This window comes from Gavia stellata, chromosome 4 (assembly GCF_030936135.1).
Source record: "Gavia stellata isolate bGavSte3 chromosome 4, bGavSte3.hap2, whole genome shotgun sequence".
NCBI classification, from domain to species: domain Eukaryota; kingdom Metazoa; phylum Chordata; class Aves; order Gaviiformes; family Gaviidae; genus Gavia; species Gavia stellata.
This window is the reverse complement of record NC_082597.1, coordinates 78,293,968-78,310,729: the sequence shown is the minus strand read 5'-3', so window position 1 is coordinate 78,310,729 and position 16,762 is coordinate 78,293,968. Positions and strand designations below refer to the sequence as shown.

The following is a 16,762-nucleotide window of genomic DNA, read 5'->3' as shown; positions in this document are numbered from 1 at the left end:
GCTATTGAACAGATAAAGGACAGCTTTAGTTGTCACTATAATCATACCATAGGACATTTATTACTTTATCATTAAACTTCTATAGCATGGTTATTACCATTTCATTTAGAAGTCTTAATCATCACCCAGGACTCTCCTGTGGTACCACAAGACAACATCGAACAAAAACTTTGTGCTGCAAAGCACTTCCAGTCAACAAAAGAGATGAGGTAAGAGAGGAAGACTCAGCAATGGGGGCTACTGCGAGATAATGTTCCTATAGGGAACAGTTATATTTTCTGCTTGATAATTCTGTAGTGCAATTCCTTCACTGTAAGTTTATTGTTCCATCACTTCTGAGCTGCTGCTCATCTCATATGGTCTCTTTAGCAATCACTTCTTGATGCAATTTTTTTGTAGCTGTTTCCTTATTTGGCCATGCCTGAGAATGCAAATGTTATACAATTTTGGAAATTTTAGTAATAATACCAGCAGGTTAGCTTTGGTTTTAAATTATTTAAAACACGGACAAACATGTAGCTTATACCTTTGAAGATATTGTCTAAGACATAAAATATATTTAAAGTAATAATCCTACATACATATTTCAAATTGGTATTTTGCATAAGACCAGTACAAATGACAGTATCTTAATATTTGAGATAGGTTACAAAGGACAGGAGCGTTCCTCAAGCCTATCTGACACCTTCATGCAGGTCTGAACAGTGCAGTTTATACCCACCTTTATAATGAATCAAATAAAAGTTCCCTTAAAAGCTGTCTTCTGACCTCCAGGTGTTGGGGGGGTTTGCAAACAAAATACGGATTTTGCCATGCAGTTTTCTTTTTAGTGTGTATCAGTACACTGAAACTACGGGTCGGAGTTTAAAAACTAAGAGAGCATGGCGAATTGTACTAATACTGCCCTAAACAAACACCAAAGCCACCAGCCACCCACCACCTAGCTTTTATTTCATCACGATACCTTATATCCAGTCTGCAACCTGCTTTTCTAGAAAAAAAAGACATGTAAGTAAAAGACATGAAAGGGAACTTCTGCTGTGACATCTTATTAAAGTTTAAAGGCAGAAATGCATTTCTGACTCCTCAAGCCTATGATGGATAAAACCGCCTCGGAGGCTGGGCAGCTCTGAAGGGAGCCAGCCCCGCTCTGCCCTGCCGGGTCGGTGTGGGCAGCACCAGCAGCTGCAGCCACCTGCACAACCCGTCCCCGAGCAGTACGGAAGCTGTCCGCACAAAGGGGCATCCTCCATAGCCTGGCATTACTTACATCCCCGGTTACCAAAACGGTCGGTTAGAAGTGACAGCCCCATTTACAGCCTCACTTCAGCACAAAATAGGTTGCTGAGGACACGTGGGGACATACTCACCAGAGAAAAAAAATTATTACCCTGTGGCATAAGCTGGGCTTTTTGAAGAAAAGGGCCTGTGAGCAAAGCGTCAAGATCATTACTGCCAGAGGAATGACACCAGGTTAGAAACACTTATGAATTGTTCTGACAAGAGACTGAATATTTAATTAAGCAAGGTAATTTCCCATCGCATGGTAGAGATAAGGTAGTACACACACACACAAAAAAATCTTATTTAGTACAAGTGCAAGTCAAGCGTTGAATTTATAAACTAGACAGATGAACAGGTTGCAGTTTTGAGGCTGAGCATAGAAAAAAAATGTCCTCTGGTTTGCTGGTTACTGTGAAGATCTAGTCACAGATGTGCTATGTTAAACCTACCCTTCCTCTTTGGCCTAAATCATCAGTTGGGTTCATGATGATACCAACACCTTACTTCTGAAAGTAAGAGCACTTCTCTGGTTTGGTCTGGAAGATAAACTTCTGAGGCTTAGTCTTAATGAGCTAATAATTTTCTCAGACACTCAGAACTCATTTTAGGAAACCAATTCTTCCCTGTGAAGGTTAGCAGGAACCGAAATTAAGCATTTTTAAAATTCAGTATTAAAAACTTTAAAAACATTTTTCACTCTAAAGTGGAGCGAGAATGAAAATGGTGAAATGGCTCCCTTCTCTTCCCTTGTTGAAAAAATAACATGAAAGTTATTACAGAAATTGAGAAACTTGGTTTATTGTGTTTATTGTAATAGTGTCTGAGGCATCAGCCATAATAGTTCTCATTTATATAATACAAACAGATGTAGAGGAATCTCTGCTTACGGTAGATTCTTTAGTCTCTGTTAAGGTACTGGGTGACTTACTAACTGGATTCGGCGAGAGTCATCTTGCTTAGAAACAGCTATCTAAATATGCAGTTGGATAAATATATGAGGAAGAACCCCACACTCACTGTCATAAGGCTAATTTGGCTGTTGGGGATGAGGACATGCTTGCTGCTGTCAGAGCCCACTCAATAACTCGGTACAAGAAAGGGAATTTTGGCTCATTTGTACAGACACGGATGCCTCCACACTGGGAAGAACACTTCTGCCAGCGGTGTTGTCTGAAATTGAGGCAGAAAATTCAAACATCAAGGAGGAAAAAATGTGACATGAAGCAATCTGTCAAAGGGATCGGAGTCATTAAGATGAGAAAGGCTGGGTGAACTTTAGAGACTGAAAGTTTCCTTAGCCTGGTAGCATACTATTGCAGGCTGGTGCCTAGTTTGGATACCACCACAGCTCCTGCATCAGATCTGTTCAAGAAAGAAGAGCCCGAGCAGTACAGAATGGACTTAACGGATGTCAGGGTATCTCTAATGTTTCAAGAAATCTTAACCCTGTTGATGAAGCATGATTTTGCAGAAACTTTTGTGATCTAAGTCAGAGTTTCAGAAACTGATTTCAGGTACACAGATATGAAAACGTAGCAACGGGAAGAAAGAGTGGAAATACTGCACCTAGGGTGAAAAACAAAACCCACTCTCTGCTAATTCTGTCAGGCTGGAAACTGTGCCAAAATCAAATGGAGTAGGGTAACGACAGTGAATTTTTGTCACTTCCGGAAGATGAACTGAAGCTTTCACGGCCACGTCTGGAGTGCAAAGAACACTGCCAGTCAGCGCTTGGGGCTGTCAGCACGGGAACCGACACTCGCTGAAGCTGATGGCAGAACTGAGACATTCCAGATTTAGAGAAAGAGTTAAAATCAGAGCAGACAGCAGGTACAACAGATACCTGCACACTTATAAGCAAGTGCAAAAAAATGCATGTCTATCACCTACTGCTTAACAGCCTTGGCATGGCAGGTACTTGGCTTTCAAGCATCAGCTGGCTGAGAGCGTCAGAAAACACTCTACCTGACAAGCCATCTCTCCTTAGAAATCTGGTTTGTGGAGATCTCCTTATGATCGGGAATATGACAGCTCTGAGCAAACCCAAGCTTGGTTGGAAAATACCAATGTTGACAGAGCCCATCCCCTTTCTTCCTGGGGGCACAGAAGGACAGAGAGCTGGGGAAAAAATGAGGTAGCCCAGCTAGCAAGCACATGGCTGGACTACGTATCAGTGGGGAGCATTACCAAGCCACTGACTTGCAGAGATGCATAAAGTAGCACATGGGCTTTGTCTAGAAGTATCATCACATTTCCTCAGAGACTATCCTTTACAAACTGTGCTGATACTGCACTGAACAGATGAGTTTTTAGCCAAAAAAAGATGAAGTTTGGAGAAAACCCAAGGATGATTACTGCTTTCAGAGTAACAAACATTTCATCTAGGAGAAATTCTGCAACAACAAGGTTGAGCCAATCCTTTCTTTTATCACAACCATGAGAGCTAAAACTTGGCTTTTTTTCCCTGTACTGTGCAGTTGGTGTTGCTGCTTCAGAAAACTGTGGGTATCTGAGCTAGACTCAGCAATTGGTGAGAGGGAAGAGATTGGGACTGGTGCAATTAGCGATGAGACAAAACACCCAGAAAGAACAAAAGCAAGACATGGAGAAGGTTTTGTGTCAGATCAGTGCAAGAATTACTAGTTACTGGTCACCAGCACAATATAATGATTGCCATAAACCTCCTACTTCTTTAAAGTCTTTAAATAGGTCCAAGGAAGTGCAAGATATGCAAAGCCCTCCTCCCAAGCACAGCCAGAAGTTTAAATCAATTAACATTTTAGTGACTAAATTTTCACTCAATTTCTAAATAATAACAGCTGTGAGAAGTAATGATGTTAGTGCACATTCATCCTCATTTTAGCTCTCTTGACTCCTGTGATTAGTGAGGAAGAGGTATTTGCCTATTAAGATAAGCTAAATATATGTAAGGATGATTGTTTCCTAACAATTTAAAACATGAAAAAGTCTGGCTTTCATCTGCAGATGGGGCATGCACTGATACACTACACAAGCTCTAATTATCCACTTACAATTATAATTACAGGGATTGTCTCAAGCTGCCAGTCACTTGCCTTCATCATTCTTAGTAGTGAACTATTTACATTCCCTGTATCCAACCATAGTATATGATACAAGCTACACCTGCAAAGTTTTCATCATTAGCACCACTCTGGAAACAGCACATCCAAACAGCTTTATGGGCTTGAGTGGAAATCCTGAATTTAGACCAAGAGGCCTTCAATAAAGTCTATTAGGAACTCTTCATCTACTGCAGATCAGTAGATACCTTTAATAGCAGAACTGGCCCCACTCCAGTACTTGGCCTTGGCTGCTGCAGGTATTTTGAAGACAAATCAGCAATTTCAAGAGGCGAGGAGCTAACTGTTCTGTACACAAGCATCCCTATAGATACTGTGCTCCACTGCTTGCAAACTGTAAGCAGGTATCCACTGCAGTGGATCTCTCTCTCTCTCTCATTCTCCTATGCATATCATTAATCTGCCTCACTCAAGGTATGAAACCCAAAGAAAAATAAAATGGGCAGTTATTTAATGTTCTTATTTACCATGGGGTAAGCTAAAATACGAAGGAGCGTAGCCTAGCAATGAGGGCAAGACACTAAGTGTCTAGTCATTCCTCATTTAAATCAGTATGATCTTGCACTGATTTAAATGAAGCCAGGATTTCTCTTGAGAATTAGCAATAAAGCTGAGAAGCAACATTTTTCTTGCCCTCCCCCACCTTTGTCTTCACAAATGTGAAGCCTATTCAGTACAAGTTTTTAAAAAGCTTGAAATTTCTCACTTAGGGTTCAAATAAACTCAAATTCAGACCAAACCCTAGAGGCAATAAACAGAGATCAATGATGCATACTATTTGAATACTGAAAGTAAAATTTACCTCGTTCAGAATGACAGCTCAAGGATGCAAATTGAGAATTGGGAATATTGTGGGATACAGGTTTTGGGTGAGCCTGTCTATGGCAGAAGACAATTTACTCAAAATCTATATTTTATATTATTTGTGTGCTGTCAATACAAATAGCTCTTTAAATAAGGAAAATCTCAGATAAAACTCATCTAACAGCAATATAGAGATCTGAGTCTGGTTTTTGTCTTAACAAAAATCATGCCAAGCCTCAAAATTTGTTCAAACATTAGCCAAATTTAACAGCATATTGAACACCAGTGATGTTTCCTTTTTTTTTAAAAAAAAAAAAAACAAAACCAAAACTGAATCAAACACATTATTTTCTGCACTTGACACACCTATTAAAAACTCACACCCTTCTTTCAGGGATCTTAGGAATCATTCCCAGTTCCACTACTGTGTAATGTGCCAGTCACATAACTGTGTTATGCCCTGTTTCTGTTCTGTCACCTTTAAGATAAACGTACCTAGGCTATAGATTTAGTGTAAGATTTAGCAAACATTGTGAAACTCTGAGGCCTTGGAGCACAAAGGGCTATGGAGATGTTACTGTGATTGCCTTAAAAATTAGTGATCAAAATGTAAAATCACATTACACTGCGAAAAGGAGTTTCAAGACTGCAACCTTATGTCTGACTTTCCCCCTGCATGCACTTTTGTCCCTATATAGGGAATACAGTGCACTTACCCTACAGATAGCACCTGATATTTGGTCCTTTCTGTTGGTCAGGTATGCACTGGGGAGCTCAGTGGTACAGCCAGCCAGTTCAAAGTCTACCCTTTCTTTGCCCTGTACATGAAGACGATACGGGGAACTCAGATTTGGACACTCCCATTTTAAATATGGCTCTTTGTAATCTCTATCTCTATATAATGTAACTAGCGATATGAACTGCAGTCAAAGCATCTGTAAATGCCAGTAGAAATATTTTGCAAAGGGAGGACTTCAGTCTTACTCTTGCAAAACACATTTTTCTCAATGAGTTTTTATGGCCACTGGTTCTATAAAGACAGAACTCACTGATTTTTACTGGGAGTTCTACTTAAAACCAACGATATGATATGGGTTAACAATGTGTATTTTAAGACATCTTGTCTCATTTACTATTCCCTAATTAATCCTAAGGGCAAGAAGTTTTTGGGTTTTTTTTCACAGTGGGACAATAATCTGATAATAAGTATTCTCTATCCATCAAAGCTCTCAAGGCAGTGCCCAATTGCCACTCAAGTTTTCAGGATATAAACATATCCTGTGTAGCTGTAAACTTTGCTGAATCGGGCACTTGGTGTTATATAGTTTCATACTATTGTCCTTGTTCTGAAAGACACATAGTCTTTTGATACAAAACTCACCTTTTCTTTTTAGGTAGGATACAGTTTCCTTCATTACTGGGGGGATTAGTTCGCCATTATTTTTGTCCTTGATACTGTTAGGAAAAAAAAAAAAGAAAAAGTAACAGCCTTTAAATGGCATTTATAGACGAAGAGTCAAAACCAAGACAGAACAGTCTCAGCAAAAACCTGAGAGCGTATGTTAAATTCGACAAATTAAGCAGCCTGCACCAAACACAAGAGTCCTCCACAACTCTAACAGGTGCTGAACGAGCCATTCAAACAAGCGACTTGGACTTCTAATCCAAGAGCCGTTCCTAAATGCTTTCTTCTTGCTAGAGAAGCTGTATAACTGCAATGGCGCTGAGTAATAAATAAGCGTTATTTCCTGCACTGAAGGGGAGTCAAGGACAGAGCCGCAGAATGATGTTCCAGGCTAACTTTGCCCCTACTCAAGATTGTTTTTGCTCTAGTTTTGTTCCCCTCGCTTGGCATGCCCCAGCAGGGCTGTGCTTAACCATGACGCAGTGATGGCAGCAGTGGTGGCTCTGACTGGATTTGGTTGGACACCGTTGGTGGAACGGGGTTTCAAGGCAGCTTAGAGGCAGGCGAGGAAGGAGTTTGCAGCAAATGCTTCATAGTAAGTCTTGATCAAGGGATGCTGCAAGTTTAGGAGCCTTTTATCATGCAGATTTTTCTTTGTCATTTGTCTCTTTTTAAGCCACAGTGTATGTATAATTAAAAGGATATTGTACTATTTATTTTGAAGGCAAAGTGATGCAACGAGATTATTAACGCTTTGAATGATTCCCATGAAATGAGATTTCTTTCTCTTTCATGAGTGAACAGTTGAGGCAAAAAAATGGAACATAGCATTTTCTTGATCTAGACAGCGCAGAAAACTCTGCAATTATCTTCCTTATTTAAAAAAAAAAGTTTTTGGCAGTTTAAAAAGTATAAAAAAAGAGACGGCCAGTATCTACTGAGTATTCTGCTACATTTTTATAGTAATCAACAACAAAATGAAGGACCAATCTCAGATTTTAAAGTAGACTTAATATATATTTCTGTGTAGAATTTAATGCTTGATATTTAAAAGGTGATCAGCTTTACTGACAAGCTCTAAAGCACCAACACAAAACAGCACAGACTGTATCATGAGAGGCTGCAAGTGCTGCAGCTCACCCACAGAAAACGCAAGATGTTTATGCAACATGTAACATAGCCTTAACCTAGTGCTGCTAGCTGAGGTTGCACCTGCAGAGGAGAATGATTCTTAGAGTCTTTTCCAAGTACTGTGATTTCTTCTCTTTCTGTCTAGCCTTGCTTATTGCTTTATTAATATAAACCAACCGATAATAACTGGAGTGTATTTGATTCAACTTCTGTAACATTGTTGCATGGAATGAGCAATCCAGTATTATATTTTGTGTTTAAACTACACATTAAAACTACTTTAAAATCATGGGGGGGTAGGGAAATTTTCAAATCCTCCCCTCCTCCTCCTATTTGTTTTCCCTATGCCTATGAAGGGATTTAGAAGAGGATATGTAGACTGGTTAATTTTGGACCTCGGAGCTTAAGGAGGTTAGTCACCCTCAGCTTCACATATAGGGTTGGTGGGGGTGTTCCTCCAACGGGAAGACTCAGCAGGATCCCGACTTCGGTACTGAATCACCCTGCGGTTTTGCCTCTCTTACTCATAAACTGACAGGAGAATATACTTCATGCTATTCGGTCATTTAGTCATCAAACATTTTGATCTCATTCATCACTCCAGGGACACAATGCTGAGCCACCAGTGCCATTTCTTCCAGTTACAGTTTTGTTGCCCACCCAGTCTGGCTCTTCCTCTTTCCTATTTTTCCCCTTTTGTATTTTGCATGTCACTTCCCCTAGTGCTATATAAAACAATAAAACTTGTTACATGATTGCAATAAACTTGTTAATCCAGCTCCCAGAGCTCCACCTACTATCTTAAATACCTAGACCACCCTGCTGTTTGAACGGAAATAAATTCTTCAGCTGCAGAACTAATGAAGTTGACCTGCTATGGATTTGTATTCTATGTCCTACCTGTTTCCTCACCATAGTAATCCGAGATAATTTCCTTATGTCTTCTGTAACCTCATTTCCCTTACATAGTATTTACATTTCCCCCCCTCTTCGCCTTGTATTTCCTCATAAGGTGCATCAGCTAACTGCTGCATCAGCAGACCAAAGACAACTGAAAACTGAATTCCTGCTATAGCTTCTCTCCTTCCAGCCAATGATTTTAAAGGCTTGTAGTATTTGTGAGAGCTCTACTCCTCTGTCAGATTTGGTTGACATAAACTCATAGCTCTTCTGTGAACCTAATTCAAAATCAATCCATTGAACAAATTTTTCCTGCTCTTTTTCAGCAAAGTATCCATACCAGAATCGAAAGTGTATAAAATTCGATACTGCTCTATGTATGGGTTAATACTACTTTGTGGACACTGCTGTATCTATATCTAACAGGAACTGTTTAGGAAAGGGGAATTTTCCTTTATGTAAACAGACATAAGAATTTTGATAAAAAAAAATATAGCCAAGTTTCACAAAACCATTTTCATAACATGATAATTTTAGACATTTGACCAAATAAATTCTACAATGTATGCAATGCACTTGCAGAAAGAAAGACTAACAGCAAGGAACAAGTTTAATTCAGATAATCCTAAAGTATGATCTTTTATATGTTAGTAATTCTCATCATTTGCTGCTGCTCACAAGTATGATCTTTATATGAAATAATACAACTTCTTGTCATTACACGCTGGCAAGGCACCATTAATTTCAATATGAAGCGGTACTGGACTTGCTGGAGTAATCATTCTCTGTAGTATCATAACAACACGATAATGGCCAGAAGAAAGATTTATGATCTGACTTGTAAGACCAAGTCCAACCTCAATCTTCCCCATTATCAAAGAAATCCTATGAGAGCTAAACCAGAGGCCATAAGTGCTTCATGAAAAAACTCACTGACCGGAGAAGGCCATGGCTTAAAATACTACCAGGACCAAGTTTATGATGTAGTCCTCAGAGCAGCATCCTCTTCTTACCCGCAGTGACAATCAGGTAACTCCATAAAATATCTCTCCTAGCAGCAAAATCCTCTCAGCCACCCCCCTTCAGAATACGCATCCCATCACTCCTAGTCTCTCCTGCTCCTTCCAGCTTCAACAATCTAACAGCAGTTTCACGCATGCTGGAGACGCTGTAGAGCAGAAGGTCAGCGTTACAACCACGCAGGAGTTGTGCAGTGCTCTCAGACCAGCTCCGAGGCCCAGGCTGTTCTCCCCTTCCCCCTGCCTTTCTCCTAGACCCTGGAGAGGAAAAATGAATAAGTAACTTTGCTTCAGTACCACTTACTCTCACACCAGCCGCTGCAAAAGCTGGCCACAGCAAAGGGAAGAGAGCCACGCAAACACAGAAGACATGAACCCCCTACCCTTCTCTGAAAGGCAGCTTCTGGATGGGAATTATTTTCCCTTGCAGCAGATCAGTGTTGTATAACCCTGCTGCAACAACACAGAACAAAACAGACAGTGACTGTGCAGCGCCATTAATAAATTAGCCTTGCTAATAAACCACACAAGGAAGGAAGTTCTAGGGGCTCTTTACACAGCATGCAAAGTCGAAATCCCCAGTGAAGTGATATCCCCCCCAAGGGACTAAACAAGAAAAGGAGCTGGGAGATGAGGTCAGTACCAAGGCCAATGTTTGGGATACCAGCAAGGAAAGGCTGCAGCAAATCAAGGTAGGGAAAAAAACCCCGCATTTATTTTAGCCTTTCTAATAGGGGAGTTATAACACACTCCTTGTGTGTCAAATAATTTTGTTTCATGTTCAGATCAGTACCCTAAACATTTAGGGCAACTTTTATTAAAATTAGTCGAAAGCCTAATTCACTTAAATGGGAACATCATCAAGACTTTAATTTGCTTGGAAGCTGTTACATCTTTATTATTGACAATTTAAGCTCATGGAACCCATTCTCAGTCTCTCTGAAGTTCCACTGATTGTTTTTGCTTTCTTACAGCTGCTCACTCCAGAGGCAACCCAGCAACCCAGCAGCTTTTTATAAATGTTTTCTAATTATTATTGTTACCCATAAATGTGTTTCCCATTTCAGTGTATAAATAGCAAACTGATTATTTACAGCACTTGCTCCTGCTGAGCACTAGTTTATCTGTCAGAGAGGTGAGACAAATAACTGGGCTATAATTTGTAATAATAAACCCTACACATCATTTTTCTTTTTCTGGGAAGAAAGATACCATTTCTGCACTTCTACCATTTTCTACAGGATTCCTGTTTCCCTTGAAGGAAAGGTTCCACTCCCAGTACAATGAAAGAGGTCCTCAAGATAAATGGTATTTTAAAACAGCGTAGCATATTCACTGAAAGTCACATGCAAAGGATTGTTCTGTTTTTGCAATGCTGGGGAAAGCTGGGATGCATATTTTCATAGCATTTTACAACGTGGGACATCGCGTTCAGTTTACTGGACCTAAGGTGACAGAAAATAATAGGGACATTACTTCAGCTAATGTAAATCAGGCCAGCTCAGAGGTCAATGAAATTACACCTCTATCCTCTCTTTGTGGATCCTATCAAGTAATCTGCATTTTTCTTGCCTTGTTCAGGATGGTGCGATGAGCAGCTGTGCTTTATGACAGACAATGCAAACTGACATTGGAGATCAGGCACTACTACGGGCAATTTGAAATGAGAGATCTCTTACTCTTTCTGCTTAAGAGATGAGCGTAACAGAGCATTTCAGTGCACAGTATTGTTTTCTGCAACTGATTCACAGATCTGAATTGTATTGCAGCAACATGTCAGATTCAAGAGGGACCTATTCTGGTAAACACAGTAGCCAGGGAGAATGAGTAGTCCGCTCTATAGGATATATGATTAGTTACTGCAACACATTACATACCCAGTGACTCATTTCTAGACAGTGGACAGTTATCACGAAAGGCCTTTACACATTGTTCTGAAGTGTCATTAAGTATTCCTGGCTGATAATCTTTCTCTCTCTCTGCTTTTCCTCTCCTTTTCATTTTTTTCCTGCTGAGACATGCTGAGATTTGGTTTAGAATGCATTCTTCCTTCCCGGTCACGCATGCACAGCATGCACAAGCGGAAAGATTACGTCCAAAAGGAAAGCACCCTGAAACGTTTACGGTAACGATTCAACAAGCAGAAGCTGTACAGTTGTGGCAATTTTGTGCACCTTCTCGCCCCCTCTCCCCATCCACGGCAATAGATAGAAGAACAAAACATTTCCTCTCTTCCCACAAAAGGTATTTAATTTTAGATTTTAAAACCAATCAGAGAAAACAAAACAATGTCAATAGCTAGTCAAGGTCAACTCTGTGCTGGAGCTCAGCTGCAGCCTTCCTTGATTACAGAGGCAATCGGGTGCAGCAACAGGGGTTTATAGGAGCTTGCTGAACATACAGCAGAGGACAATGATGCTGCTTGGCCCACATAGTCAATTATTAATTCCTTTAAAGTGCTGCAAATTTAGGAAGCTTCATTTGTGCATTTTAACTGTATTTATGTGATCAACATAAGCAGAGAGTCCCCCAAATTTTTCCTTGCCTTTTTTAAACATCAAATCTTTACTAATGGCTTTTAGAATAAAAATCCTATTTTCCACCCTAACATGCAGTGCAAACTAGCGAGGATATATTCTGAATAGCTAATTCCGGCTGCTCTACATTTTGTGTGTGAAGGTAGCATTGCTGAAAGAACAGAATAGTCTTGCTATATCAACACACTACATGAACATTCTTTGAAATGTCTGGATTTATGAACGCGATAACTACTGATGAGTAACAGAAAGTCATTTCCATAGTACCGTAGTAGTCTCCTCTGTCAGTCTCTGATTCCTACAAGCTGAGGCATTATAGCCGAGGAAGTATGCTGTACGCTTGCCCTGTTCTAACACTACTCCCTGCTAACATTTGCTATTGCCCCCTATTGGAGACATGACGTGAGGCTGGATAAACCTTTAAACTAGCTCATTACAGTTGTTATTCTCCTCACTCGATCTGCACATAAGCAGCTTGAATTAGCAAGTTAGAGAAGGGCATAATAAACACTAAATGTACAAGCTATCCCACCCAGTCTGTGCTACAAATTCTTAAGTGCCTGTCAAATCTGAGCATGGATTCCCATTAAATTGTAACTGAAAAATTAAGTGTGGACAAAACCTCCTCAGGAGAACTGTTATGTTCATTCCCATGAAGATAAACATTAGTTGCTGTTGTGTTATTTTATATTTGCAAGAAAATCACATGGTTTTTAACATGAGTTCAAACCTTTAAAGGTGCAATTTGGCAACCAGACAATCCAGGCTGGGGATCAGAAATGCTATGGGAAGACTATCATTCAGTAAACTGGGCAAATCTGCCCTGTAAATGTAGGCGTAAAGAATTAAACAGGGAGACGGCCAATTTTTTTTTGGCCTCCCGCACTTTATTCTAAAGACATCCTATAAGCCAGTTTTGGATGATTTAACTGCCTTTACTAAGCTCATTTATTATTGTTTGAATTAGCGCAGTTTCAGTGGAAACTTCAGGACAAGTTGGTACTAGATTCAGGTTCTAGTCGCAAAGACCAAATTCTTGAGACCTCACAGGAGCTCACAACGAGGAAGGCCTTCACTTCACATCTGTGCCTAACAAAGTACACACTTAAATCCCAGACAAGTAAATGTAAATAAAGCTGGATGGACACTTAAGATGAAGTCAGCTTGGTATGTGTTTGTTCCCCCCCCCCCCCCCCCCCAAAGAGTCTAGGGTGACACTGAGGGGTTAAAGAGATCAAATGCAGCCATTTCAAATTCAGATTTTGGATCCTGAGTGGATGGGGGTAACATAAGAAAGAAAAGTTTTGAACTATCCTGATACTAAGCCCTTCAGCTTGCTCAGAAATTAAACCCAATTCAGTATAGATTACATTTCAAAGAATTATACTCCCAGCTCTCACAGACCTTCCATGATTTTTAAATGCCCAGTTGCCTTATGTCATTTTGAAAATCCAACTCTACAAGGTTAAAAATATCTTTGTGAGTTAACAGATTCCTCCAAGACGAGCCACTGGTCCCAGACAGTCATTTATCAGTGTCTGGATGGAAACTTCTTTCAGCTTCGTTTTGCTTTCCTAACAAAACAGTTCCCCCCCCCCCCCACTGCCTGTTGGACAAAAGTGAGATATTCTGAACCAACGCTTAATCACATTTTGCTCTTCTAGTTTTTAATTATAGCTCTGGAAAGTAAATGTATTAACCAATATAAACTGAGAAAAAAGTTAAATGAGGAATTGTTACCAGAGACAGTATTGCCCACTGCTTTTAGGGAGGCACATTCAAAAGGGTATGGCTTTACCACCTTCCACAGCCAGAAGTCATTGGGATACCATTATCAAACATCTTATCAAAATTAGGCCACCTGTGAGGGCTTTGGATAAATCCCATTCACCAACCTTTTACTGACTGAATAAAAATCATCATCCCAGAAGTACTGAATGCGATGAAACCTCAGGCCTATGGGCCTTGTGGTTTCTCTTCTTAAACTAAACAAAAAGGCTCCACAGAGAAACAGTCCTTTAATGACAGTAGCTTTCTCTCAGCAGCATCCCTGACAGTACAATTTTTACTAACTGTAATGAAATACACAGCACACATATTCCCAAAAGCCTATACAAAATAAAATCCAGATCTCCCTGTAGCTCTCTTCAGAAAAATGGAAGAGCCTCACCCTGGAGAAGACTTCAAACCTGCTTCTTTGCTAGACATGTGGGAGGTCACTGCCATTTTGCCATTACAGTCTATAGAGATCATAAAAGGAGAGGGAATTAGCAAAAGCAATTAATTCATCAAGATGAAAGTTGATACTTCTTTTTGGTTCAGATTTTAGAAGCTCTCCACACATATCATTCCCTCTCCTCCATTAACTTTACCTTTCTTCACAAACACAGGCTAAATTAAGTCCTTTATTTCTCATTTAGAAGTCACAGGGGATTTATTTATTTGTGATTTTTACGTGGTGATGCAGCACTGTCTCTTCTGCAAGAGGGAATTTGGACAAGGGTGGGCAAACAGAAGGAACGAATATCCCTGTGTACGTCCATTTCAGACACCCGAGCGCTGTGAGCTGCACCCATACACGGAGGGCATCTGTCCGTCAGCACCTCCATCACCAACGCTGGAACTCTGGGTCAAAAATGACAGTAATGCCTCGCTCGGGTGTTTCTCCACGCACAGATCTTCCACAGAAAAGCTCTTTATAAGCAGCCACCCTTTTTATACTCGGGAAAGGTAAGGCATGCAGCAAAGACATGGTTTGCTGATGGTAATGCAGCTGGAAATTGGTAGAGCCAGGAAGGGTGGTCACCACACCCTCACCACGTGCAGCCCAGCGAAAGACGCTGTTTACTGTGCAGGCACAGTCAGAGAAATAAACTATGACTAGCAGATGGTAAGAGTGGCACACAACACGCTGTCTGATCACATAAGCTTGCGAGAAGTTCGACAGAGCTGCTTGAGCAGCCAGGCTGGGCTGGAGGCAAGTGACAAAGTGTGTGCCCTGACGCCTGCAAACAGTCTCGGTTTTACTTCTGAAGTGGTGGCATAAAACATTGTCCTTCTTAATGACCCAGTGGAGCCCACCTAAAAGATATTCTCTGAATTAGGGAAGTGAGTTAGCCATGTTTCAAGTGTTAGGGTGAACTCTAAAGAGGCATCATAAAAGTTAATGTCATAGTAGCTCTTACACAATAGATATTGATTGTACTAATTTCAGGCCTTCCAGAAAGGACTAATGCTTAACATTTAACCAGGGGAAAATTATAGTTTATATCTCATTTACAGCTGAATCATTAGAACCAGAAAAGTAGACTGAGGGTGGGAGGAGATTCGACAAATGTCCATGTATCAGACGGTCTAAATTGCCTTTGCTGAATGCGAACAATATTCTTCAGCTGTTTTTGAGAAGGATGCCATAGAAAGATGACAGAAATGACTGTGGGTAGGAAGCTAGAAGGTTTTGTGGTTTTTTTTTTATTTTTTAACAAAATTGAATCTTGCAAGTGCTATTGCCATCCCCTTCCTTGTGTAAAGTAAATCATTTTTTATACCACATACAGTGCTGTAATCTACGTAAACAGCTGTCAGGGCATTTCTGGAAGAGAGTGATTCTATTCATTTCATAAAACTCCGATCAGAACAATACGTGAGCAACAAAACTCCGATCAGAACAATACGTGAGCAACAAAACTCTGATCAGAACAATATGTGAGCAACAAAACAACAATATATAAAGGCTCAAGCATCCATTTTAGCTTTATGCAGCCATTTTGCAGCCTGAAGCTTTATTTTGGCTTTGCTATCCACCATCTAAATATCTCCAAAACACCTTCATACTGCCAGCATCCACGAGCAACAGATTAGCTCGGGGTTCTGTCATATATGGGCAAATTTCTGTCCACTGGGAGAAAAGTTGTGCAGGCATGCTGGCACTAACTACCACAAAGATACTGTAAACATGAAGACCAGGCAGGTCACAGGGACTGAGACACTCGTCCTGAATTCATAAAACCTACTGTCTAGCCTTCTAGTTCCGTGGCTTTCAAAGAGAATGAAAAACTAAACATATAATAAACAGAATATTTGCAGACGTTCTGTCCAGTGAATCTGTACATTACAGAAGGCTGCAGGGTATAGAAATCTCCTATTTTAGAAATCTGATAGCTTACTATTGCAGGCTGACTCCAAATTGCTGGGTAGGTAGAGGTGGCCGTGGTGGAGGAACCTTAACCACGGGTGGCAGTTTTCCCTTCTGTTTCCCCCGGAGATTTTCATCATGTCTGCAAAAATCAAGAAATCATTGATTTTCTGTGCACCACAGTTGACAAACTATATATACGAACAGCTACCAGTATTGCTCATGATGCTGTTTTCCTGACAATAGCGTATATGCTGCAGGTCTTACAGAATTTGCACTTAATTTAAGTATTAGGGAAATTTTCAAGTAGTATTTGTGGTAGAATACTTAAGCAAGACATAGAAGAGCTCTTTTGCTTCAGCCAGTGGAGTATAGTAATAAATATGTCCAAAAAATAGGAACGCACTATAATTTAACAGCAAAATTCAAACCTATTTGCTACTCAA

The 16,762-nt window shown here is 40.3% G+C and overlaps 1 protein-coding gene across 1 annotated transcript in view; it reads right to left on the bottom strand.

Annotated features, from left to right (window-relative positions):
• The window catches only part of ARHGAP8 (Rho GTPase activating protein 8), a 55,766-nt gene that overhangs the window by 15,672 nt on the left and 23,332 nt on the right, over positions 1-16,762 (bottom strand). The window contains exons 7-8 of the mRNA XM_059816508.1: positions 16,348-16,458; positions 6,571-6,644 (exon numbers count right to left, since the gene is read on the bottom strand). Coding sequence (XP_059672491.1) covers positions 6,571-6,644; positions 16,348-16,458 — 185 coding nt within the window. The remainder of the gene's footprint in view (positions 1-6,570; positions 6,645-16,347; positions 16,459-16,762) is intronic.